General features: G+C 44.4%; 1 protein-coding gene and 1 long non-coding RNA gene across 2 annotated transcripts in view; one reads left to right on the top strand and one right to left on the bottom strand.

The window, feature by feature from the left end:
• Positions 1 to 27,119, bottom strand: part of LOC117365400 — a 54,926-nt gene that overhangs the window by 2,777 nt on the left and 25,030 nt on the right. Inside the window, exon 2 of the long non-coding RNA XR_004540408.1 lies at positions 26,011 to 26,141. This is a non-coding gene — a long non-coding RNA (uncharacterized LOC117365400). The remainder of the gene's footprint in view (positions 1 to 26,010; positions 26,142 to 27,119) is intronic.
• Positions 1 to 27,119, top strand: part of C8H5orf52 (chromosome 8 C5orf52 homolog) — an 84,650-nt gene that overhangs the window by 46,056 nt on the left and 11,475 nt on the right. The window contains exon 2 of the mRNA XM_033955799.1: positions 7,195 to 7,303. Coding sequence (XP_033811690.1) covers positions 7,214 to 7,303 — 90 coding nt within the window. The 5' untranslated portion in view covers positions 7,195 to 7,213. The remainder of the gene's footprint in view (positions 1 to 7,194; positions 7,304 to 27,119) is intronic.

The following is a 27,119-nucleotide window of genomic DNA, read 5'->3' as shown; positions in this document are numbered from 1 at the left end:
CTACACCTGAGCAAGGCGGGAACTAGACAACTAGCAAATAACGTCAGAAGAGCGATAGAGCAAGCTTTAAACTAAGTAGAAGGGGAAAGCCGACAGTCGACCTGGTATCGACGGTTCAGGAAACAGTATCCAGTGAGGGTACTGAGGGGGAAGACTGCGGGGAAGACACAAGTGGCAAGCAACAGACTATGAACAAACAAGGGAATCAGATGAAGCAAGAGGGGGACAGGATGAACATACTACAAGGGGAAGTCAAAATGGGACTGGATGACGAGAAGGAACAAGAGGAGGACAATAGGAACACGACACAAGGGGAAGGCAATAGGAATCTACCACAAAGAGAAGACAAAAGAGACAATACTCAGGAGTTGGCAGGTCAGGAAGGGGACAAAATGAAGAATGGAATGCAAGGGAAAATAGCAAGGAAGGGAAAATGCCAGGACTTGAACTGCATGTATACTAATGCAAGAAGCCTAAAGAACAAAATGGGAGAACTAGAAGTCATGGCCAATAATGAGAGACTAGACATCCATAGGGATCACGGAAAATGGTGGAACGAGGAAAACAAATGGGACATAGTACTACCAGGATACAAACTCTACCGAAAAGACAGGACTTACCAGAAAGGAGGAGGAATAGCACTATACATAAGGGACACCATTCACTCAATCACTGTGGACACACCAGCGACAAATGCCCAACTGGAGTCATTGTGGGTCAAAGTACCAGGAAGCAACGGATCCGAGATAAAGATGGGACTGTTCTACCCTCCACCTGGGCAAACTGAAGCTGAGGATACAGAAATAGTAGCTGTCACAACCCTAGCCCTGAAGCCCGGCTTGTGTTAGGGAAGGCTGCGCCTAACCCTAAACTTACCTTGATAAGGGCTAACCAGAGTGACAGGCTGAATACAGATAAGCAGATTCTTATTGGTGCCTTTAAAGAAAGAACAGCCTAAGAGGCAGGCACACAGCACAGCTAAGACACAACTGCTGGACCCAATTAGGGCTAATCAGAAAGCCCAGCAGAAGCAGCAGATTGTCCCTCCCCCTTTCAGGTTAGGGCGTACCCAGCTCAGGAATTTAGAGGCTGAACTAAGGAGAAACAAGTCAGTCTGTCCTGGGGCAGCCCAGGAAGGAGGCTCAAGGAACTGGGCTCCTGAATCCTCTCAGTTTCAGGATGTTGAGATGGCAGATGTTACCTCTGTCCCTGAGACCAACCAGCCAGCCAGCCAGGATACCATAGAACTCATGGACACTTCCCTGGAACCAGAAGACAGCTTCATGGACCAAAGCTAAGTTTGATTTCTTTGTGGTTTTTGGTGGCTGCTGAATCTGGTTTTCTTTTAAGGCTGTCTGGAAGCATGAGGCAAGGGCAGGCAGTGTGAGCAGTGCTAGGTTCACAGCTGCAGGTGTGCCTTATTGCTGAGGACAGTGAAGAAAGTGTTTTTCTTGTTTGAACATTTGGACTTTTATTTTTCTTCTCTGTTGGGATGTGACTTTGTGGCTGCCCGGGAGAAAGGGGTAGTACTGGGGAAGAATCCACACAAGATCCTCAGGGAGGGATTGCGGGGCCAATTTTTGGCAGTCTTTAAATTAGTGGATTCAGCTACTCCCCTCCCCCACCAGCTAGTTGTTAAGTTGGCTGGGGAAGGCCGGCTAAAACCCAGGCTTAGGCAGCAATTGCTAACTGTGTTTAACAAACCCATTGTAAAGAACCAGTGTAAAGACTGGGGAATTTTGGTAGCCTTAGGTTGCCCTTTATGGACTGTGGAACTATCAGGGCAAGGCTACCATAGAGACATTATTTTTGCACTTACCTGCAAGAAAGGTGAGGGCTGTAATTTTTGTAAGCCCAGTTTTTTTTTCTTTTGGTTTGTGTTTGAATGCAAAGACTGCACTATAGCTGTTTGCTATCGCAGGAATAAAGTTGGACTCAAATACTTTTGAAAACCTTTATTGGTCCTGACGTTTGTTTTGTTTTATATTGATAAGAACCAGCAGGATCTTCAATTTCCGTTGAAGGCACGTCTAAATCGGTCTTTGCTGAACCCTGGTCGGTGGCCTTCTGGAAAACCCAGCACCGGCAGGTCCACATAGCCGAGCTGAGAAGGGAATGCAAGAACCCAAACACCATAGTTATGGGAGATTTCAACTATCCTGGGATAGACTGGTGTCTTGAAAATTCAAAATGTGCAAGGGAAACGGAGTTCCTGGAAGCTGTTCAGGACTGCTTCATGGAACAACTTGTCGAGGTACCAACGAGAGGATCAGCGATTCTGAATCTGATCCTCAATGGGCTGAAAGGACCCGCAAAGGGTGTGGAGGTCGTGGAACCACTAGGAACCAGTGACCACAACATGATTCAGTTCAAAGTGCAAGTAGAATTGCCTAAGGGAAAGAGAACCAAGGCAACAACGTTTAACTTCAAGAAAGGGAACTATGATGCCATGAGACAAATAGTGAGAAAGAAGCTCAGAAACAGCTCCAAGGAAACTCGGACTGTGGAGCAAGCCTGGTCCCTATTCAAGGACACAGTAAACAAAGCGCAAAACCTATATATACCAAAATTTAGGAAAGGATCCAAAAAGAATCAGATGAAGGACCCTGCATGGATAACCAGTGAAGTAAAGAAAGTGATAGGAGACAAGAAAAAATCATTTCGGAAGTGGAAAAAAGACAAAACCGAAGGAAATTGGAGAGAGCACAGGCAGCATCAAAAAGAATGTCACCGAGTAGTCAGGAAAGCCAAGAAAGAGTTTGAGGAGAGACTGGCCAAGGAAGCAAGAAATTTCAAACCATTTTTCCGATATGTGAAAGGGAAACAGCCAGTGAGGGAGGAGGTGGGGCCCCTGGATGAGGGTGACCGGAAGGGAGTGGTGAAAGAGGAAAAAGAGATGGCTGGTAGGCCAAACAAGTTCTTCTTGTCGGTCTTTACAATAGAAGACACATCCAGTGTACCAGAACCGGAAAAAATCTTCAGGGGATATCAAGAGGGGAAATTATCATGCATGGAGGTAAGCGTCGAAGATGTTCTCGGGCAGATAGATAGATTAAAAACTGACAAAGCTCCGGGCCCAGACGGGATCCACCCGAGAATACTGAAAGAGCTCAGAGATGAAACAGCAGAGTTACTGCGGCATATTTGCAACCTGTCCTTGAGAACAGGGGTAATCCCGGAGGACTGGAAGATAGCGAATGTTACACCGATCTTCAAAAAAGGATCGAGAGGCGACCCGGGAAACTACAGACCGGTGAGCTTAACCTCTGTTCCGGGGAAGATGGCCGAATCACTGATCAGGGAAGGTATCAATGAGCATATAGAAAAAAAATAATCTGATGAGATCAAGCCAGCATGGTTTCTGTAAAGGCCGATCATGCCAGACGAATCTACTGCATTTCTTTGAGGGGATAAGTAAACAATTGGACCAAATTGACCCCGTTGACATTGTATATCTAGATTTTCAGAAAGCCTTCGACAAGGTGCCCCATGAATGCCTACTGAAGAAACTGTGGAGTCACGGGGTGGAAGGGGACGTGCACATATGGATCAAAAATTGGCTGGCGGACAGGAAGCAGAGGGTAGGAGTAAAGGGGCACTACTCTGACTGGATAGGGATCACAAGTGGTGTTCCGCAAGGGTCAGTGCTGGGACCACTGCTATTCAATATTTTTATTAATGATCTAGAAACGGGGATGAAGTGCGAAGTTATCAAGTTCGCGGATGACACAAAACTCTCCAGCAGGGTCAGAACTGTTGAGGAATGCAAAGAACTGCAGAGCGACCTGAACAAACTGAGTGAGTGGGCAAAAAAATGGCAGATGAGCTTCAATGTGGAGAAATGTAAGGTCTTGCACATAGGGAAGGGGAACTCCAAGTACAGCTATACGATGGGAGGGAGGGTACTCGGGGAAGGCAGCCAAGAAAAAGATCTGGGGGTATTGGTGGATAACATAATGAAGCCGGCGGCGCAATGTGCAGCGGCCTCAAAAAAAGCGAGCAGAATGTTGGGCATTATCAAAAAAGGTATCACTACCAGAACGAAGAAAGTTATCCTGCCACTGTATCAAGCAATGGTGAGCCCACATCTGGAATACTGCGTCCAATACTGGTCGCCATACCTCAAGAAGGACATGGCAATACTCGAGAGGGTCCAGAGGAGAGCAACGAGGATGATAAAGGGTATGGAGAACCTTTCATATGCCGAATGGTTAGACAGGCTGGGGCTCTTTACCCTGGAAAAGCGGAGACTGAGAGGGGACATGATACAGACTTATAAAATCATGAAGGGCATAGAGAAGGTGGAGAGGGGCAGATTCTTTAGACTAGCAGGGACAACTAAAACAAGAGGTCACTCAGAAAAACTGAGAGGAGACAGATTCATAACGAATGCAAGGAAGTTCTTCTTCAATCAGCGGGTGGTAGACACCTGGAACGCGCTTCCCGGAGAGGTGATAAGACAGAGTACAATTCTGGGGTTCAAAAAGGGACTGGATGACTTCCTGGAAGCGAAGGGGATAACAGGGTACAGATAGAGGTTTACCTTATAGGACATTGAGCGAATAGGGTATGGACATTTTAGGTTAGATAGGGAACACTTTCAGGTCAAGGACCTGGAGGGCCACCGCGGGAGCGGACTGCCGGGCACGATGGACCCCTGGTCTGACCCGTCAGAGGCAATGCTTATGTTCTTATGTAATAGATAAGTCTTAGGGCTGTGTTTTGTATTGTTTGTAGTTGTTTTATCGTGGTTGCTCGGCAGGGGAGATATAGTATGTTGCAGTAGTCTATTAGGCCTAGGATCAGTGATTGAACCATGAGTTGGAATTGTTTTCTGTCAAAGAATTTTCGGACTTGTCTTAGGTTTCTCATAGTTGCAAATTATGTTTTTATTATTTTGTTGATTTGTGGTTGCATGGTACAGCCTCTGTCTATCAGCACTCCGAGGAGTTTTTGCGTGGGTTGAATGGGGTATGAGATTGAGTTTATTACTAGGTTAATCATGGTTGGGGTTTTGCTATTTTCTAGGAGGATGAAGTTTGTTTTGTCAGGGTTAAGCTTTAGTTTGTGTTCTTTCATCCATGTTGCTACTGTTTCAAGTGTTCTGTGTATTGTGCCTACCATGGAGGGTGCTGATTGGTCGAAGGGGAGGAGTATGGTGATGTCATCTGTGTAACTGTAGGAGGTAATGCCTAGTTTGTCTAGATAGGAGCTTAGGGAGGCAATGTATAGGTTGAAGAGTGTGGGAGACAGAGGTGATCCTTGGGGAACTTCACATGGGTTGGATCATAGTTCTGATTTTTCTTTGTTTGTTTTGACTCTATAAGTTCTGGATTGTAGGAATCCTTTAAACCATATTAGTATCTTGCCTGTAATTCCTATTTACAGTACTTCTCCATTATCTTGAGGTCATCAATGAAATCAGGCTATTTGACCATTTTTTTGTCCTTACTAGTCAAGCTAGACGTCATGCACCGGCTTCCAAAGACATGATCTCCAGATGGATCTATAGGGCCATTTTGTTAACATACATTGCTTGTGGAAAACAGTCACTAGGTGCATGCAACTAAAAGCATGTCTTCTTCATGGGCGAAAGTTCAGACAGTCTCCTCTGAGGAGATTGTAGGGCAGCAATTTGGTCCATCCTACAAACATTTTCCAAGTTTTACAGAGTGGATGTAGTGGCAAGGGAGGACTCTGTCTTTGGGTCCTCTGTGTTACGAGCTGGCATAGTGGTCTTGTCCTAGATTTCTGGGACTGCTTTTGTACGTCCCATCTGTCCAGAATGATATACCTATTGCAGTAGAAAAAGAGATTAGGCTCTTACCTTGCTAATATATTTTCTAGTAGATAGGTGTGTCATTCTGAAGTCTGGCCTTTCAGTTATTTCCTGCGCCTGCTTAATGTCTCAATCAGAAAGTTCGTATCCAAACCTAAAATTTGGATGTCAGTCAGATATTAAGGGTATGAAGAATAGTCTATTGCTATAATACATTGGGGTGTTTAAGCTTCCTAAAGGTTTCTGTTTGGCATGTTTGTTTCACTGTAGGGAGAATGAAAGGGCACTCTCTAAAGTTAAAAGGGGATAGATTCCATACAAACGTAAGGAAGATCTTCACCCAGAGAGTGGTGGAAAACTGGAATGCTCTTCCGGAGGCTGTAATAGGGGAAAACACCCTCCAGGGATTCAAGACAAAGTTAGACAAGTTCCTGCTGAACCAGAACGTACGCAGGTAGGGCTGGTCTCAGTTAGGACACTGGTCTTGGACCTAGGGGCCGCCGCAGGAGTGGACTGCTGGGCACGATGGACCACTGGTCTGACCCAGCAGCGGCAATTCTTATGTTCTTATGGTTGTTCAATGGCAATGTTTAACATGTTTGTTATGCTTTCAGAGCAAAACAGAGTTGTACTTTGAGGAGTTTCCCCGTTCCCTCCTTCACATGTGTTTCTATATGGGTCTATCGCCTGCTTTGGTACAAACTGAAGGGGGCAGCAAAGGCTTCTAGTGAAGTAAGACGGATTCAAACACTAGAGTGGATTCCTTCTGCATGGCTTGTGGGCACTGGGATATTACTCGTCTGTCGAGAATAACACACCTATCTACTAGAAAAGATATTAGTAATCTGTTTCTAGGTATTATTAGTCATTTGTAATTTATCTTTGAAATCCAGCTTGGTACCAGAAGACTGGAGGTTGTCCAGTGTTATGCCATATTTTTTTTTTAAAAGGGTTCCAGAGGTGATCTGGGAAATTATAGACTGGTGAGCCTGACATCAGTACTGGGCAAAATGGTAGAAACTATTATAATTTTAGAGACTATTGTTATTTTACCCATCACTTACGACCTTAAGATCTTGACAACTCTTTGGTAATTCTTATTACCCAACATTTATCACCTTAAGATCTTGACAACTCTTTGGTAATTCTTATTACCCAACATTTATCATCTTAAGATAATGACAACTCTTTGGTAATTCTTATGTAACTCTTATGACATCTCTTATGCTATTCCTGTAAAGTTTTATGTAATCTCTGAAAACTTTTATGTAATCCGCCTTGAACCGCAAGGTATTGGCGGAATAGAAACCACTAATGTAATGTAATTAATGTAATAAAGAACAAAATTATAGTGAGGCTTGAATCATGTGCGTTGCATAGGAGGCAAGATGCTAACATGCCTCTCCTCTCTCCAGTTTTTTGCAAAACAACGAAATGGCTGCACAAGGAATAGCTTCCAAGACTCACTTGTCTAGGGTCATCATTCATGACAATATCAGCGAGCGACGCATCCTGGAGCTCAAGGTAAGGTGCAAGATACTAGGTAGAGGGTCCAGGAAGTAGGGACATGGGGGGGGGGGGAGGCCTGCCTCAGCTGCTGCTTGAGACTGCTGCATTCTGCCTGCTAGCTACATAGAGAGGGCTTGGGACTGGAACAGAGACCCTAGCACTGTGAAGCCTGCATTGGAAAAACACCGAAATGGAACAGCAGAATCATGGAGGGAATTAAAAAAACCCAAATATCTGTTTGTGGGTGACAAATGGGAGTAAGACCTTACAAAAGGCATGTTTCTATTTCATTATCTCTAATCACCTCTGCCTTTACCCTAGTTCCCAGCTCTCTCCCCTTCTCCCTCCTCCCACGCCAAGCTCTTTTATCTCTGCCTGTGCCCCTTCCCATGTTCTTTTCTCTTTAACTGTGCTCCTTTTACTTCGTGGCCACCAAGCCTTTCATCTGCTAAGCCACCTCCTCTGATGCCCTATTTTACTTCCTCCTGATAATGCACTGAGTAGAAACAGATAGAAGCTGCCATACTAGGTCAGGCCAGATGCACATTGGTGGCCAATCCAGATCATAAGTACCAAGTTGGATCCCAAAGGATCAATCTGTCTCTTTTTATTTACACATAAAGATAAGCTGTGGCTTTCCCAAGTCTACCTTTTGGATACAAACTGTTTTATGATTGTTCAATTAAAGACTTGGCATCTTATACATCACTACTGCAGTTTTTGCCTTTGTTCTTCTACGTGATACTTCACTGCAGTTCCGTTGGATTTTTGTTTGTTATTGCCTTTCGGACTCACACTTTCTACCATAAATGTACTGGTTAGAGAGGCTACCATAAATGTACTGGTTAGAGAGGCTTTCTTTCACTTGCACATTTGGAAGTGGTTTTTGCATCCTGCTGCTGGGGTGCATTGCTCAGTTTGTGGATTGCTACCAACTGTTCATCTGTCTCACTAAGATGATTCATAACGACTTCTGATGACAACACGTTATTTATGTATCAGAACTGGCTGTGTCAAGCTGAGTTGTGTTCCTTTTTCATGTGATACTCCAATAAAGATTGTGTGTTCCTATGGAAGGGCTATCCTTTGTCATCACTTTTTTCTTTTAGAGGGGCTTATGGGCCTGGGTCCTCCTCTCTATGGCTCATTAGCTCTTCCACCAGGCTACTTAAGACACCTGTGTGATGCTCTACCACCCTTTCCCATACCAGATGCTGCTGTTCTAGAGACAGGTATGTACTCTTTCATTCATATTTTTGGGGGTAGGAGGAGGTTAGTGACCACTGGGGGAATGTTGGGGGGGGATCATTACTTAATCCCTCCAGTGGTCATCTGGTCAGATTGGGTTCCTTTTTGGCACTTAGACACTTTTAAAACAGGTCTAGTTCAGAACATCTAAGTTCATCTAAGGACATCTTGGAAAAGGTTTGATAGGTGCAGGACATCCAAGTCTAAGCACGCCCGAAACCTGCCTCCCAACATGTCCCTTAGATCTTTGGATGCACAGCGGCTAGAATGCCTTGCAAGTTGTCCAGAAAGCTGGTTTTGAAAATCAGCACTTGAACGTCCCAGCGATTAGGACATCCAAGTGCCAACTTATGATGGTTTTTGGATGTCTTTATTTTATTGATTATGAGCCACAAAATATAGTTGTTTAATTTCACAAGATGTCCCAGAAAAGAGGACTAAGTGGTTTTTTAAAAAGTGCATTATCCCAGGACAAGCAGGCAGCCTATTCTCAACATGTGGGTGACGTCATCCACGGAGCCCGGATGTGGATATCTTCGCAAGCAGACTTGCTTGAAGAACTTTAGAAAGTTTGCGACTGCTACACCACCCGACTCAGGGCGCACGTCTTCTCAGTTTTCTGTGGAGCCGAGAAGTCCTTTTTTCAATGCTCTGTGCTAGACTCAGTTCTACTTTGTGCTGTCTCTCACTGCAGCTCATGTTTTATTTTTTACAGGGTCGCTGTGATTCTTTGCTGAGGCTATTTTTCCGTTTATGTCTCAGCTGGTCACAGGCTTCAAGAAGTGTAAGAACATAAGAAGTTGCCTCCGCTGGGTCAGACCAGAGGTCCATCGCGCCCAGCAGTCCGCTCCCGCGGCGGCCCATCAGGTCATTGCCAGCGCACAATCTCCCTCACTGACCCACATAGGTAGTGTGTTCAGTGTTTGGGACCTGACCATCGTCTGGAGTCGTATGCCCGCTGTGCTACCCTTCAACCTCGAGCTATCAAACGTTGTCGGTAATATGCTTGCCAAACATACTCCTACCTCGACTCTGCTTCCTGCAGTCCAGTCTGAACACTTAGCAGTATCACGAGGAGTCGAGTCCTTGGGAGTGCCTCGAGCTGAATCTACTCACTCTATACAAGGAGTCAAGTCCTTGGGAGTGCCTCAAGAGGATTCTACACACTCTATGCAAGGAGTCGAGTCTTTGCGAGTGTCTCGTCTGGAGCTTAAGCACGCTACTCACCTAAAAACGCAAAACACCTAAAAACCTACCTGTTCTTGAAATACCTAGATAACGAACCAGAACATCAGCCCCCCTCATAATACCACCACATACCCAAATCTGTAAATTGTAAACCACAACCCAATCACTAACCATGAACACTTCATTCAATTTAAGGAATATTTCTAATCTTGTGTAAGCAGCATGGCACACAAACTGCTGTTAATATTATTAATGTTGGAATTACCAGATGTACAATGCTATACCCTTTAATTCGCTGTATGTACAGTTTCTCTTTATTGTATCTACAGTTTCTCTATATTGTAAACCACTTCTCTTTATTGTAAACCGCCTAGAAGTCGCAAGATTGTTGGCGGTATATAAGAATAAAGTTATTATTATTATTATTACTCAGGGAGCTGAGTCCTTGTCAGTGCCTTGAGATACCTCGACACCAGGAGTTCAGTCCCTTTTGGTGTCTCGATCTCGATCTCCAACCTCCAGCCCTCCTTCCTCGCATAAGGCATCGCCCTTTCCAAGGCATAGGGCGAAGACTCCTCGACGTTCCTCTCAGCGAGACTTGCCTGGTTCGAGGCACAGTTCTCCACATCAGTCGAGGCATCCATCGAGGCACATATCCTCTTCTTAAGACAGGCCTCATTTCTCCAGGCCTCAAGACTCTTCCAGCTCCGAAGTTGAGGACACTACCTCCAGAGCCTTATACCTATACTTCTCCTGCGAGGGATTCTATATATTCTCTCAGTGAGTCATCTATACCTGCATATTCAGACCTCAGGTATCAGTACTCCAGAGAAGCTTCACCTTCGTTCTCTGCCTTGCGAAGCGCCTTGAGGTCACCTTCCCCTTGAGGTCAACCTTCCTTGGAGCAGATATCTTTTTCTTCTTTCCTACGTCAAATGAGTAAGGACTTCAATATTACTTTGGACTCTGATTCCATAAGAACATAAGAATTGCCGCTGCTGGGTCAGAACAGTGGTCCATCATGTCCAGCAGTCCACTCATGCGGCGGCCCTCTGGTCAAAGACCAGCACCCTAACTGAAACTAGCCATAACAGCACACGTTCTTGTTCAGCAGGAACTTGTCTAACTTTGTCTTGAATCCCTGGAGGGTGTTTCCCCATAACAGCCTCCGGAAGAGGGTTCCAGCTTTCTACCACTCTCTGGGTGAAGAAGAACTTCCTTACATTTGTACGGAATCTATCCTCTTCCAACTTTAGAGAGTGCCCTCTCGTTCTCCCTACCTTGGAGAGGGTGAACATCCTGTCCTTATCTACTAAGTCTATCCTCTTCAGTACCTTGAATGTTTCGATCATTTCCCCTCTGTTCAAGGGAGAAGAGGCCCAGTTTCTCTAATCTTTCGCTGTACAGCAGCTCCTCCAACCCCTTAACCATCCTAGTCGCTCTTCTCTGGACCCTTTCGAGTAGTACCGTGTTCTTCTTCATTCCAAATACTCTACGGAGTATTTAGAGGAAATGGGTATGTCTCCTCCTCCTGCGGAGTATCTTAAATTGCCCATCAATAGACTTATTTCTCAAACTTTCCAGTGGAATCTTGAAACACCTTATTCCATTCCTGCTGTACCAGGAAAGCTGGAATCTCGTTACAGGATGGTCCACTGCAAGGGCTTCAAGAAATCTCGGTTATCCCATCAGTCCCTTCTCATGGAGTCTTCTCTGAAAAGGACCGATCCTGCCAAAGTTTATGCCACTGTCCCTCCTGGAAGAGAGGGCAGGACCATGGACAAGTTTGTTTGTCATTTGTATCAAAATTCTCTTATGGCAACTAGAATTACAATTTTGTTTTCATTTCTTATTTCAAGCATTTGGTTGACACACTGCCTGAATTTTTCAAATATATTCCTCAACACCATCTTCCAGAGTTTCAGCATGTGATTACCATTCTGACCCAACTCCGCATGTATCTCCTTCAATCTTCCTATGATGCATTTGAACTTTCCTCGAGGGTCACTGCCTTCTCAGTGGCAATGTGCCGGCTTGCCTGGCTCCACACTGTAGACATGGACCCCAATCTTCAAGATCATCTGGCCAACATCCCTTGTCAGGGCAATGAATTGTTTGATGACTCCATCGAGGCAGCTACTAAATGATTGTCTGAACATGAGAAATCATTTGCTTCCATCATTCGCCCAAAGCCTAAGCCTTCTACCTCTAAAGGCTTCAGGCCTCTTCCATCTTACCAGAGGCGTTTTCCACAGAGAGCAGCTCTTATACACGAGCGCCTCCTAAGAAACAACCACAACAGCAGCAAAGGCAGCAAAAAGCTCAGATTCCTGTTGCACCTAAGGCCTCTCAACCTTTTTGATCATCTAATACAGAGCATAACCTCCATCGTTCTGCCTATGTCCTCTCCCCTTCCCATTGGAGGTCATCTCCATCATTTTTACCACTGCTGGGAGATGATTACATCAGACCTCTGGGTGCTGTCTATCCTCAAGGAAAGGATACTCTCTTCGTTTCCTCCAGATTCCACCAGATCTTCCTCCAAGAGAGTATCCTTCCAATTCATCGCAGACCGCCCTTCTTCTTCAGGAAGCTCAAGCTCTGCTTCGTCTCCGTGCCATCAAAGAAGTTCCCTTGGAACAGCAGAACAGGGGTTTTAACTCCTGTTACATCTTAGTTCTGAAAAAGACGGGCGATCTGTGCCCTATACTGGATCTCAGAGCACTCAACAAATTTTTAGTCAAAGAAAAATTTTGAATGTTGTCTCTGGCGTCCTTATATCCCCTTCTAGATCCGAACGATTGGTTATGTTCTCTAGACCTCAAAGAGGCTTACACTCACATTCCCATTCATCCAGCCTCTTGACAGTTCCTCAGATTTTGGATGGGAAATCTGCTTTCCAATACATAGTTCTACCCTTCAGCCTGGCGTCATCTCCAAGAGTTTTCACCAAGTGCCTTGTTGTAGTAGCAGCAATTCTGCAGAACCATGGTCTACAAGTGTTCCTGTACCTGGATGACTGGCTCATCAAGGATTCAACATCTCCAGGAGGTTATTGTAGCAACCCAATGGACTATTTGGTTCCTCCAAAGTTTGGGGTTCGAAATCAACTTTCCCAAATCCCAGCTACAGCCGTCTCAAACTCTACAGTTCATCGGAGCTGTCTTGGATACTGTACAACTCTGAGCATTCCTTCCTCAATAGCGTCAGAATGCTCTCATTCAATTTTGTCACAAAGTGTCTTCTCTCACTTCACTTTCAGTGAGATGCATGATGGTTCTCCTGGGTCACATGGCCTCTACAGTTCATGTGATTCCTTTTGCCAGACTCCACCTCAGAATCACTCAGTGGACCCTGGCATCTCAGTGGGCTCAGGCTTTCGACCCACTCTCAACATATCAGAGTGACTCCGTTGAGACAGTCTCTCTACTGGTAGATGCTCTCTTCCAATCTCTCCAGAGGTTTACTGTTTCAAACGCCCCCTCATCAGAAGGTCCTTACGATAGATTCTTCGACCTACACTTGGGGGGGCTCATCTCGATGGTCTCCGTATTCAAGGCCATTGGTCCAGCACAGATCGTCAGTGTCACATCACTCTGTTGGAACTCAGAGTGATGCTCTCAAATGCTCAATGCTCTCAAAGCTTTTCAGCATCTTCTTCATGACCAGGTATTCCTCATTTGGACAGACAATCAAATCGCCATGTACTATGTCAACAAGCAGGGAGGAAAAGGATCTCTCCCTCTTTGCCAGGTAGCTCTGAAGGTTTGGAATTGGGCAATCCTTCACAACACCTTCCTGAAAGCTGTCTACATTCAAGGAGAGAAAAACTGGTGGACAAATTGAGTCGTCTTCTACAACCTCACGAATGGACACTCAATTCCTCGTCTCGTCATCACATTTTTTTCTCAGTGGTGGACTCCTCAGATAGATCTCTTTGCGTCTCCCCACAACAACAAACTGCCTCAGTTCTGCTCCAGAATATACTCCCCTCACAGACTGGAGGCAGATGCTTTTCTCCTGGAATGGACAAATCATTTTCTCTATACGTTCCCTCCATTCCCTCTCATTCTCAAGACACTTGTCAAACTCAAACAGGAACATGCCACCATGATTCTGATAACTGCCCAGGCAACCTTGGTTCTCCCTTCAATTTCAACTCAGCAGCAGAGAGCCACTATTTTTACCAGTTTTTCCCTCTCTGCTTACACAGAGTCAAGGGTCTCTACTTCATCCCAACCTGCAGTCTCTACACCTGACAGCTTGGTACCTCTCAACCTAACTGTCACTCTACAGTTTTCTCAATTTGTACAGGACATTTTAGAGGCTTCTAGGAAGCCTATAACTAGACAATGTTACAATCAGAAATGGACTAGATTTTCTGCTTGGTGCACCATTCATCATAAGGAGCCTCATTCTACCTCCTTGTCTTCAGTTTTGGATTACCTGTTCCATTTGTCTCAGTCGGGTCTCAAATCCACATCCATTCGAGTCCATCTTAGTGCAATTGCTGCTTTTCAACAGCCTGCTCATCCTGTGGTTTCCAGATTTATGAAAGGTCTTTTCAATGTCAAACCACCTCTCAGACCTCCTCCAGTGGTTTGGGATCTCAATGTTGTTCTTGCTCAATTGATGAAGCCTCCTTTTGAACCAATGGCTTCGACTCATCTCAAATATCTCACTTGGAAAGTGATTTTTCTCATTGCTCTCATGTCTGCTCGCAAGGTCAGCAAGCTACAAGTTTTAGTTGCAGACCCACCTTTCATAGTATTCCATCATGACAAGGTGGTCCTCCGTACTCATCCTAAATTCTTACCTAAAGTGGTTTCAGAATTTCATCTCAATCAATCCATTGTACTTCCAATGTTTTTTCCAAAGCCTCATTCTCATCCTGGAGAAACAGCTCTTCATACTCTGGACTATAAGCATGCTTTGGCTTTTTACTTGCAAAGCACTAAGCCACACAGATCTGCTCCTCAACTTTTTGTCTCCTTTGATCCAGACAAGTTGGGACATTCAATTTCCAAGTGCACCATCTCCAACTGGTTAGCTGCTTGCATCTCTTTCTGCTATGCTTAGGCTGGACTGCATCTATAGAGTCGAGTCACAGCTAATAAAATCAGAACCATGGCAGCATCAGTAGCTTTCCTTAGATCTACTCCTATTGAAGAAATCTGTAAAGCTGCCACTTGGTCCTCGGTTCATACCTTCACCTCTCTTTTTTTTTCAATTATCTTTATTAACAATTGCAAAGGGAACATACAACCAGGAGCAGAGTAAGCATAAAAACAGATCAGCCAGAAAAACAGCACTTGAAAACTATAATAGCAAAAAGTGCACCGTACAAGAACCCAATGGGAGTATGCCCTTCACAAGTGACATTTTGAAATATCAAATCCCCCAATCAAATCCACCCATACCTCAAGCATACGGCATCAAATCCCAACTAACAGACAACAAACACTCCACAAGCTTACCTCCACACAGCCAACCACCCAAATACTCACACCCGCACACACACCAGTGCAGCCACCCTGTGGAAAAGCAAAAACAAAAAGAGCAAGAGAGAGCAACAGCCCTACCAAGAAGAAATTTATAACAACCTGACCATCCTTCATGTATAAAGCAAAACAGAGCGGCGACATTATAATAGCGCAAATCAGGAAGGTTCAAACCACCCCTATATTTATCCAAAGCTAAGGTGGCATAGCTAATCCTGGCCCGCTTATGACGCCAAATGAAAGAGGAGATAATCGAACGAAACAGACGCACCTCTTTATCAGTAACCCAAAGCGGCCTGCAACGGATACAAAATCTTGGTGAGAAGTACCATCTTAGTCAAAGCCACACGACCCGAAACACCCCATGGAAGATCTCTCCATTTATCATACAAACGCTGAATCGCTTCCAAATGGCGTGTCACATTAGAGTGGTACAAAAGCTTGAGGTCCGGGCTTAAATATACACCAAGGTAACGCATCGGCCCCTTCACTGGTGGTATCTCTAGGCTCGCATGCCAGGTCTCCACCTTAGTGGACCGTAAGGGAAGAAGTTCAGATTTATCACAGTTAACGCGCAGACCAGAAAGATCTCCAAAGGAAAGGACCAAAGCAAGTACCCACCCTAAATCCCGTCTGGGTTGGTCCAGATAAAGGAGAATATCATCGGCAAAAAGATTAATGCAACTCTCTGTGCTCCCAATGCGAATGCCCTGAATATTCGGATCACCTCTAATCCTAGCAGCCAGTGGTTCGATAGCTAACACGAAAAGTAACAGGGACAACGGGCAGCCCTGTCGCGTCCCCCTTCCCAAAGCAAACTGAACAGTAAACTGACCATTGACTAAAAGTCTGGCCTGCGGCTGTATATATAAGCTACTGATCCATTGATGAATAGAACCCTCTATACCAAACTGACGCAGAACCCAGAAGAGATATTGCCAAGAGATACTATCAAATGCCTTCTCCATGTCCAGGCCTACAATAGCCGATTCGCCCTCCAGACCACGCCTGGAGTGAAGGGCCATCAAAGCTCTGACCAGATTCATCGACGCATAGTGGCCTGGCACAAATTCTGCCTGGTCTTCATGGATCAACAGCGGCAAAAAGGCATTCAATCTATGCGCCAAAATCGCGGCAAAAAGTTTAGCATCTTGATTAAGGAGGGAAATAGGCCAATAAGTTTCAAGTTTATTTAACTCTTGATGGATCGCCTATTACAAATTTTCTAAGCGATGTACATAATATAATAAAACAACTTTAAACATAATAACATAAAAATCCAATAATAACTAACATGAAAAGAAGGAAAGGCGGTGTAGTTACAATAAGGGCATGGAGAAAAGGAAAAAACAAAAGGTAGGGTAAAAGTTTACAAAGCACTTTTGTAAATATTAATTAAAACAAAATGGATAGTTTAGAATTATTAAAGGTCATAAGCATCCTTAAACAAATAAGATTTTAATAGTTTTTTAAAGGTTGAAATATCTTGTTCTATTCTAATGTATTGGGGAAGGGAGTTCCACCATTTTGGACCTGCGACAGTAAAGATGTCTGCTCTTCTCGTTCCGATAATTTTTAAAGAAGGGACTGATAGTAAGTTTAACTCAGATGAACGTAAAGATCTTTGGGGATTGTATGGGATCAATGATTTAGATATGAATAGTGGTTCACTAGATTTGAGGGTCTTAAAAATTAAGAACATCAATTTATACAGAATCCTATGGTTAACAGGTAACCAATGTGCGTCTATCAGTAATGGGGATACATGATCAAATTTTTTGCCGTTGTAGATAAGTTTTATAGCCGTGTTTTGGACGATTTGAAGTCTCCTTTTTTCTTTTTGAGTAATGTTTAAGAATAGAGCATTACAGTAATCGATTTTTGCGATGATGAATGAATGTATTAGGATTTTTAAAGAAGAAGGATTAAGGAATTTAGCAATGGCTCTTATCTGACGTAGTTTAAAGAAACAGTTTTTGATGATAGAAGAAATGTGTTCGTGGTAAGACAGGTTTTCATCAAATATTACCCCCAGAATTTTAATTGAGGATTCCATACTGATAGGTAAGTTATTGAGAAGGAATGGGTTTGTGAGAGAGATGTCTTTTTTCCAGTTAAATAAAATGGATTTAGTCTTGTTAATGTTTAGTGCTAATTTATTTGAATTCAACCAGTTATATACTTGTTCTAATTTGTGATTTATGGAAATGATGTCTGTGCTATTTTCGGGATTCAAAGGGTGGAGTAATTGAATGTCATCAGCATAGGAGAATGGAATGAAACCTATGGCCTGACAAATTTCTAATAGTGGCGATAAAAAAATATTAAATAATAATGGAGATAAGATGGATCCTTGAGGGATACCGAATGTTGAGGAAAAAATAGTGGAATCTTCGTTGTTAAATCTCACAGATGAAGTGCGGTTGTTAAGATAAGATTTAAACCAATCTAAGACTTTGCCGCTTATTCCTTTTTCTTCTAATCTGTTTAGGAGTAAGTCATGATCGATAGTGTCGAAGGCAGCAGATATATCTAAAGAAAAGAGAATAACCGATTTATGGTGGTCGAGATAGTATTGGATGTTAGTGGTTAAGCCTATTAATGAGTATTCTGTACTATGATTTTTTCTAAATCCAGTTTGATGTGGGTGTAATGCATTTGTTTTTTCAAAGAAATCGGACAGCTGATTGAATATTAATTTTTCAGTAAGTTTGGCCAGAAATGTAATATTCGCAATCGGTCTATAATTGGATAACTCGTTGATACTGATTTTGTAATTTTTAACAATAGGAGTAATTGATGCAAACTTCCATTGAGGTGGGACTGTGGAGGTACGCAAACTGTTTTGAATGATGGACAAAATAAAAGGGCCAAAATGTGAAAAGTATTTTTTCAAATAGAAAGGTGGAATTAATTCTGATCGAGAACTTTTTGTATTAACTTGGGAAAAGAGGGATTCAACATCTTGAAGTGAGGGGATTGTAAAATTTGAACATTTTGCTGTCGGTATGAGATTTGGTTGATCAGCGTTAGAGGAGATAGTAGATGTATTTTGGGCAAAAGAATTGCGAATATTATTTATCTTAAGAATGAAAGAGTCAGCTAGTTCTTGAGCTTTAAGGGAGGATATTCGCAAAGAGAGTTGTGATTTGTTTGTAGGGTCCATTGATTTTAAGATGTTATAGAGAACAGAGGAATTTTTTGCTGTTTCGATTTTTTTAGAGAAGTAGGATTTCTTTGCAAGAACCCACCTGGGCCGGGTCCTTGCAAGGCTTAGGCAACAGCACAACATGAGCCATATTAGGAGTCCCCAAACCCCGATTCTCAGAGAGCGCTCCCGCCAAAGCAGGAGAGATTAGAGATCTGAACGGGGACGACGGGAATCCCGCGGGACCCGCGGGCATCCTGCGGGTTCCCTCTTCGGGTCGCGGGGATCCCGTGGGGACGCCCCTAGGGTCGCGGGGATCCCGTGGGGAAGCCTCCGAGGGTCGCGGGGTTCCTGCGGGGCTGGATGTACTCATTCACGCGGCTCTTCTTCTCCTTACCTGCTCTGCTTGCAGCACAGAGCCGAGCGGAAGTCTTCCCGACGTCAGCGCTGACGTCGGAGGGGAGGGAGGGCTTAAACAAAGCCCTCCCTCCCTCAGACGTCAGCGCTGACGTCGGGAAGACTTCCGTTCGGCTCTGTGCTGCAGGCAGGGCAGGTAAGGAGAAGGAGAGTAGCCTCGAGGTTCGAGTGGCTACCAAGGGAGGGGGGCGGTTGGCTACCAAGGGAGGGGGCGGGTGGCGGTCCGCTCCGCCCCGGTTGCAGCACAGCCGGCCAGGTCCCCTTACTTTTGTGGCACTTCCCCGACCGACCGACAACAGCCCCGGTCCAACAATCCTCCCTGCCCTGTAGCCGCGAATCTAAATTACCTTCTTACAGCAGCTTTAAGAAGGTAATTTATATTCGCGGTTAAGGGCAGGGAGGTTTGTCGGACCGGGGCTATTGTCGGTCGGTCGGTCGGGGAAGCGCCACACAAGTAAGGGGACCTGGCCGGCTGTGCTGCACCCGGGGCGGTAGAGAAGGAGGGGGGAGAAGGACGCTGAAAGCACTGAAGACAGAGGAGGGAGAAGGACGCTGAAAGCACATGGGGAAGACAAAGGGGTGGAGAAGGATGCTGAAAGGCCATGGGGAAGACGGGCGGGGGGGGGGGAATGACTCTGAAAGTACTTGAAGACAGAGGAGGGAGAAGGACGCTGAAAGCACATGGGGAAGACAAAGGGGTGGAGAAGGACGCTGAAAGGCCATGAGAAGGGCGGGGGGGAAGGACTCTGAAAGCACTTGTGGAAGACAGAGGGGGGAGAAGGATGCTGAAAGCACATGGGGAAGACAAAGGGGTGGAGAAGGACGCTGAAAGGACATGAGGAAGACGGGGGGGGTGGAGAAGGACGTTGAAAGGCCATGGGGAAGACAGAGAGGGAGAAGGACGCTGAAAGGACATGGGGAAGCAGAGGGGGAGAAGGACGCTGACAGGACATGGGGAAGATGGTGGGAGAAGGACGCTGACAGGAAATGGGGAAGAGAGAGTAGGGAGAAGATGCTAGCAGGGAAGAAGACAGATGCCAGACTATGGGGGGAGCGGAGAGAAGAAGATAATAATAACTTTATTCTTATATACTGCCATACCCAGCGAGTTCTAGGCGGTTTACATCAATTAGCAAGTGATCTGCATTGAGAAGCAGATTTACAATAAATTACAACAATTTACAACAGTCTGCAATGAAATTACAGCAATTTACAACAATCTGCAATGAAGGGAAGATTTACAACAATTTAACAGAGATTGCAGGTTTATTATTATTATTATTATTATTAGAAAAATTTGATTAATCGCCTATCACATTTCCTAGGCGATGTACAATCTCATTAAAAATCAGTTGGGGTGACAAATATAACAAACAATATTCAAAGTGAGTTAAAAATAATAATTACAGACATTGCTATACATAATTTCTACATATCATTTCAAAGCAAAGGAAGGTTTATTAAAGGGTTACAATCAATATTAATTTAATTTAATTACATTTAAGGAAAAAACAATAGGAGGGGTAACAAATAAAATTTATATTTAATATATAGAATAAAAAGTGAAAAGTAAAAAAGTTTTAGGATATAAAATTTATACATTAAAAGCATCATTAAAAAGGAAGCTCTTAAGTTTGGATTTAAATTTATCTAGGTTCCTTTCCTCTCGAAGAAATAGTGGGAGATCATTCCAAGATTGAGGAGCTGTTATTGAGAACATGGTGTGACGCCTTGTATTGATAACTTTCAGTGAGGGTATTGCCAATAAGTGTTGATCCTGCGATCTTAACTGTCTCGAAGTATGATAAGGAATTAAAACTCTAAAAATAAAAGCGGGGGTTTTAAATAATAATGATTTAAATGTAAGCAGACATATTTTAAATAAGATTCGGTGTGTAACTGGGAGCCAATGTGCTTTTTTGAGAAGTGGAGAGACATGATCAAATTTTTTGGCTTTATAAATTATTTTAACAGAGGCGTTCTGAATAATTTGCAGACGTCTGATTTCTTTCTGCGTTATACCTTTAAATAAAGCACTACAATAATCAATTTTGGAAATTACTAATGAATGAATTAAAATATTCAGAGATTTTGCACATAAAAATTTTGCCACTGAATGAATTTGTCGGAGTCGATAGAAAGTACATTTGACCACATGACTTATGTGATCATGATAAGTTAATTTATTATCAAATATCACTCCGAGAATCCTAATATTGCAGCTTTGATCGAACTAGACAAGGGAAGTAGAGAGTAGGAAAACGGGAAGATCTGGTGAAGGAGGAGGGGGGCAGGGGTGGGGCAGGTGTTATGTGGGGTGAAGGGATTATTAAGGGTCGTGTTTGCTGAATAGGTAAGTTTTTAGTAGTTTTCTGAAGGCAAGGTAAGTGGGGGCCTCGAGTATCATCTGGGCTAGCCATGGGTTCGACTTGGCTGCTTGGAAGGCGAAAGTTCTATCGAGGAATCTTTTGAGATGACAGTGTTTTAGCAAAGGGAAGACGAACAGTTGAATTCTGCGTGATTTCCTGTTGTTGCAATAAAGGTTAAAGTGGGTATTGATGTAACTTGGAGAAGAACCGTTAACCGATTTGTAGCAGAAGCATGAGAATTTAAAAAGAACTCTAGATTCAAATGGCAGCCAGTGTAGTTGGTGGTAGAAAGGGGTGACATGTTCCCATTTCTTTAGGCCAAAGATGAGGCGCACTGCAGTATTTTGGATTATTTTTAGTCTCCTGGTAGTTTTCTTTGTGGCGTTAAGGAAAATGATGTTGCAGTAGTCGAGAATGCTGAGGATGGAGGATTGTACAAGTAGGCGGAATGCAGTGTCATTGAAGTATTTTTTTATGGTGCGAAGTTTCCAAAGTACAGAGAAGCTTTTCCTAACGATGAGGTCGGTATGGTTTTCTAGGGATAGGTTTATGTCCAGCGTGACTCCCAGAATTTTTATGGTCGGTTCGAGGGGGAAGGTCATTCCTTTTAGTTGAATTGTGGTTTCCTTGATTTTATCTTTGGGGGAGGCTAGGAAGAATTTTGATTTGTCGGGGTTTAATTTCAGTCTGAATGAAAGCATCCAGAGTTCTATCTGGTTGAGAATGTTTGTAATGTGGTCGAGTAGTTCTTGTGAGAAGTTGGTTAGTGGGATGGCTATTGTGATATCGTCTGCATAAATGAAGAATTTGAGATTTAGGTTGTGTAAGAGTTTACCTAGGGAGGCTAGGTATATGTTGAATAGGATGGGGGATAGGGGGGAGCCCTGCGGGACCCCACAGGTGTTGTCCCAGCAGTAAGAGAAAGAGTTATTCTTGAATACCTTGTTTGATCTATTTTGTAGGAACCCCTGAAACCAGTTGAGGACCTGGTCTGAGATGCCAATGTGAGCTAGGCATTCAAGGAGAATGGTGTGGTCGACCAGGTCAAAAGCACTGCTCAGGTCGAGTTGTATGATCAGGGCACTTGAGCCCTGACTGAAGAGCGTGTGGAGGTGGTCGAGAAGGGAGGCTATGATAGTTTCAGTGCTATGGTCCGCGCGAAAGCCTGATTGGTTGTCACATAGAATGTTGAATTTTTCAAGGTATGCGGAAAGTTCCGCCTTTACCATCCTTTCCGCTATTTTGGTAAATAGGGGGATGCTGGCGATCGGTCTATAGTTAGATGGGGAGTTAGGTGGTTCTTTCGCGTTTTTTATAATTGGGGTAATCATAATATGACCTTGCTCAGATGGGAAGTTTCCTGTGGATAATAGGTAATTAACCCATGTCATCATTTTTGCTTTAAAGTGGGGGGGGGGGGGCAGTTTTCATGATATTTGGTGGGCATGTGTCCAAATGGCAATAGGAGTGTGTATACTTGTTGTAGTGAGTATTGAAGGTTTGCCAATCGGTTAATGCGAATTGTTTCCAGCTAAGGTCGACTCTGGCTCCAGGGTCTGGGTTTGATAAATTCATGTCTGTGAGGATGGGGAAGAGCTCGAGGGGGTTGGGACTGGCGGGTAGTGTTGTTCTTAATTTTTGGATCTTGGTGTTGAAGTCGGCAAGGGTGTTGGCGGGTAAGGTGGATTCTTCGTGTAAGTTTGTGAAGGTTTCTATGTTGTATAGGTCGTTGACCAGTCTGAAGAGGTTACTGCTATTGGTTTTAGTATTACCGATTTTGTGGGAGTAGAAATTTTTTCTTTTTTCATTAGTGAGGATTTTGTACTTTTTAAATTTTTGTCTCCAGGCCAATCTGTGTTCTAGGGTTCCGGATTTTTGCCATAATCTTTCGGCTTTTTTGAGGTCCTTCTTGCATAGCAGCAGTTCAGGATCGAACCAGCCCTCTTGGTTAGGGGTTCTTATTCTGCGGGTTTTTGTGGGGGCAATCTTGTTTAGTATGTTGGTACTATCTTGTATCCAGGAGGTCATGATTTGTTCCGTATCTTCTATTGGATTGGTGTTGATTTCGAAATGGGACCAGAATTCCGTTGGGTCAATCTTTCCTCTGGTAGTGTGGGTTTTGATGATTCTTGTTTTGCCGCTTTTAGGGGGTTTGTGTTGGCATCCAATGGTGAAGGTACATAGGCGGTGGTCAGACCAAAGGGAGTCTGACCAGCTGCCTTGTTTCCAATAAAAAATGGGATTGGCCTGTTCCTTGGAGGATAGAGTTACCAGGTCTAACTGATGTCCTCTTTGGTGGGTTTTGATAGGGGGGTGTTTGTCATAGCCTAGTTGGGAGAGCAGTGACCAAAAATCCGAGATTTCAGGTTGGTCAGTTTGCTCGAGGTGTATGTTGATGTCTCCGCACAGTAGGTTGTATGGGCTTGTTAGAGAATTGGTAAGTAGTGATTCAGCGAAGTCATCTTTGGTCGTGGACCATTTTTTGGGGGGTATGTAAAATAAAGTGAAGGTTAATGAAGAGGGCAGAGATTTTGATGCAAGGGCAATGGTTAGAATTTCAGAATTGGGCGAAGAGGTTGTGTTGAGAATGGAGGTGTTGAGGTGGTCTCGGAAGATTATTGCTAGTCTTCCTCCTCTTCCCCATGTTCTGGCTAGGGAGAGTATCTTGAATCGTGGTGGTAGACAATCTTTAATGATGATGTCTTTGTCTGATAGCAACCAGGTTTCTGTGAGAAGGACAAAGTCGCGGTTAGTTTCGGTCAGCCAGTCTTTGATCAGAGTGATCTGATGTTTAGGTAAAAGCCCAGTAGGGACTGGTGGTTGGTGTGATTGAGTGGAGAGTAGTGGGAGTACGCAAGTTTTTTTAGAGTTCTTGGTTTTTTTGGGTGGGGCTTGGTCGGTTTGTAGGGTGAGGGGGGCTGTTGGGCGAATAGGCGTGAGGGTGGTCTTGTGTGGAGTAGAGAGTGTATGTAGGGGTTCTGGGTTTTACCGATCGGTGCAGCGTGAAGTGGATGGGAATGGGGGATGCATTGGAGTTGTCTGCGATGCAGAGCCTGGAGGAGAACAGGAAGAGTAGAAGTAGAGCTGCGCATTGGTGTGTGTTTGGCCTGGCCATTGTGAAGGGCTCGTCCAACCGCAGTGGGAGAAGTTTGGGGGTTTCCTGCGGGCGATTGTAGGGGGATAAAAAAGGGAGCAAGTTGACTCAGTATGTGGTGGTTTTTTTTATTTTTTTTTAAATTGTGTTTTTGCTTGAATGGTCAGGATTAGTGCAGAGAGGTAGGCGCTAATTGGGGGGTACTAGATTCGCAGGTCGAAGAGCGGTATAGTAGATTCCTATATAATATCCTATAGAACAGTGAAAGGATAAACAATGGGTGCCAGACCAATTTGGAAGGGGGAAGAAAGGGAGAGGCACAGTAACAGAGCAAATGGAAGATGCAGAAGGAAGAGAGACAGTGGATGGAAGGAATTGAATGAGAACATGAGGAAAGCAGAAACCAGGCAACAAAGGTAGGAAAAGAATTCTATTTCTTCTTTTTTTGCTTCAGGATAAAGTAGTATATTAGTTGTGTTGATAAAAATTTATAAACATTAGAGGCTCTGGTAAAAACCCGTTTACAAAGTATGTATTCTTCCCAATTAATATTTTCAAATTAATAAAGTCTTTTTGCTTATTTGTAAATGGGTTTCTACCAGAGCCTTTAATTCAGTAGCATAATTAAATGAAATAACTATTTGAAGTTTATAGGGACGGGCGGGGACGGAGGGGATTCCTCACGGGGACGGGTGGGATTCCTCGTGGGGACGGGTGGGGACGGAGGGATTCCTCATGGGGACGGGTGGGACTTTGGCGGGGACAGGTGGGATTTCTGTCCCCGCGCAACTCTCTAGGAGAGATCTGATCCGACAGAATCTTGTAATACTCAGATCCAAACCCATCTGGGCCCGGTGCCTTAGTTAATTTAAACTTCTTAATACCAATCCTTACGTCATTGGAACTAACAGGGGCATTCAGTTGCTCCAACTGGGCTTCTGTCAACCCAGGGAGCTTGAGCCCCTGAAAGAAAGCATCCCTATCAATGTCCGAGAACGGTCGGTTAGCATACAGAAATTCATAAAAGTGAACAAATTGCTGTTGAATCTGCCGTTCCTGCATGTAACAAGTACCCTTCAGGTCCCGGATGGACAGGATAACCTGACGGGTGCGCAGAGGCCGGACCAAATTGGCCAACAATCTCCCTGTCTTACCCCCCATTCATACAATTTATACCGTTGAAAATAGATATCGCGAGAAGCCCGCTGTGTCAAGATTGTATCTATCTGCCGCCGGACAGTCAGCAAACGAAGTTTATCAGCCGCCGAAAGAGAAGTACAGTGGCGTGCCCTCAACTGCCGAAGCTCCCCCGATAGAGTCAGTAACTCCGCATCCAGGGACTTCCGCTTGCGAGAGAGATAAGCAATAATGAACCCCCGCAGAACTGCCTTGGAAGCCTCCCAATAGGTCACTGGATGAACATCATCGGTATTATTATGAGAACTATACTCCAACCACTGTTCCCGAAGATATTTATGAAATTCGAGATCTCTATAGAGGTAACACGGAAATTTCCAATAGCGCTCCTCGGGTTCCGGCGTAAACTGAAGTTCCATGACAACAGGCGAATGGTCCGACAGGGGAAACTCCTCAATATCTATCCCAGACACCCTGGGGAGCAGAGAGGGCGATACCAACAGGTAATCCAATTTAGCATATACATTGTGGTGATGCGAGTAAAAGGTGTAAGTACGTTCCGTTGGGTGCAAAATCCTCCAGGTGTCCAATAACTGCAACTGGCTAAGCAAAAAATTTACCCCCTTAGCTCCATGGTCCCTGGCCCCTGTCTTTGCTGGACTGCAATCCAGGGCAGGATCTGCGGTAATGTTGAAGTCCCCTCCCACCAATGGCTGGTAATCTGGATACATGGCTATCTTGGCAAGCAGAGCTGAAAAAAATTTATGATTATACACATTAGGAGCATACAGATTACACAATAACCATTTGTGCCCCCACAATTCCCCCAACACTATAACATATCGGCCATCCTGGTCTGGGAGAACTTTATGAGTGTGGAAGGGCAATTGTTTGTGAATGAGGATGGCAACCCCTCGCTTCTGGGTGCCAAAGGAAGACGAGCAGACCTTGCCCACCCAGTCTCTCCAAAGCCTGAGATGTTCCGATATGGAAAGATGGATTTCTTGCACAAAGGCGATATCAGTCCCCCTCCTGCGGAACCAGGTCAAAACTTTCTTCCTCTTGATAGGAGAGTGAATCCCGTCCACATTTAAGGTAGCTATAGTCAACTTAGTTATTAGGAACTAGTTCCCCAAGGTGAATAACAGGATACAATATAGTATAATAAACAGGCAGCCCCCCCAGCTAGGCCCCCCATCCAGAAATACTGGAGCTGGAACACTCTAAAAAAGAGCATGGGACACGAAGGCAAGGCCAACCGCCCCCAAGAGAGCTGCACCACCACTCACACATCTCTCACCCCTACCCATACATACAACCACCACACAGATCCAGTCAGACACACCAGCCACTCTCCCACAACCCCACCCAAACATCCCCCCTCCCCTCCGCCCTAACCTCCCCCCTGAGAAAGACTTCCCCAGAGCCGTCCCCCAAACCCCCCAATACAAAAGAAAAAACTGAAAACAAAAAGTTCCACTCCCAAAAAGCGGAGCATCCTAAAAGTCCTGAACTGAGCTCTCAGGGGCCCACAGTCTCCCAAAAAGACAGTAACTACCCATAGGAAAAGAAAATCCAGCCATCGGTGAAACAAATCGGCCGTCCTCGAGCAGCCCAATCCAAACAAGCCCCAGCAAGGGCGGGGCAAATGTAATAGATTCAGAAATGTAAAAGGTGCGCACCAACCGATCAGCCACCCCGAAGGAGAGAACCTAGCGATTCCCGTCAG

Source organism: Geotrypetes seraphini, chromosome 8 (assembly GCF_902459505.1).
Source record: "Geotrypetes seraphini chromosome 8, aGeoSer1.1, whole genome shotgun sequence".
Taxonomy (NCBI): Eukaryota; Metazoa; Chordata; class Amphibia; order Gymnophiona; family Dermophiidae; genus Geotrypetes; species Geotrypetes seraphini.
Note: the sequence above shows the minus strand (reverse complement) of the source record. Positions and strands in the feature narration are given on the sequence as shown.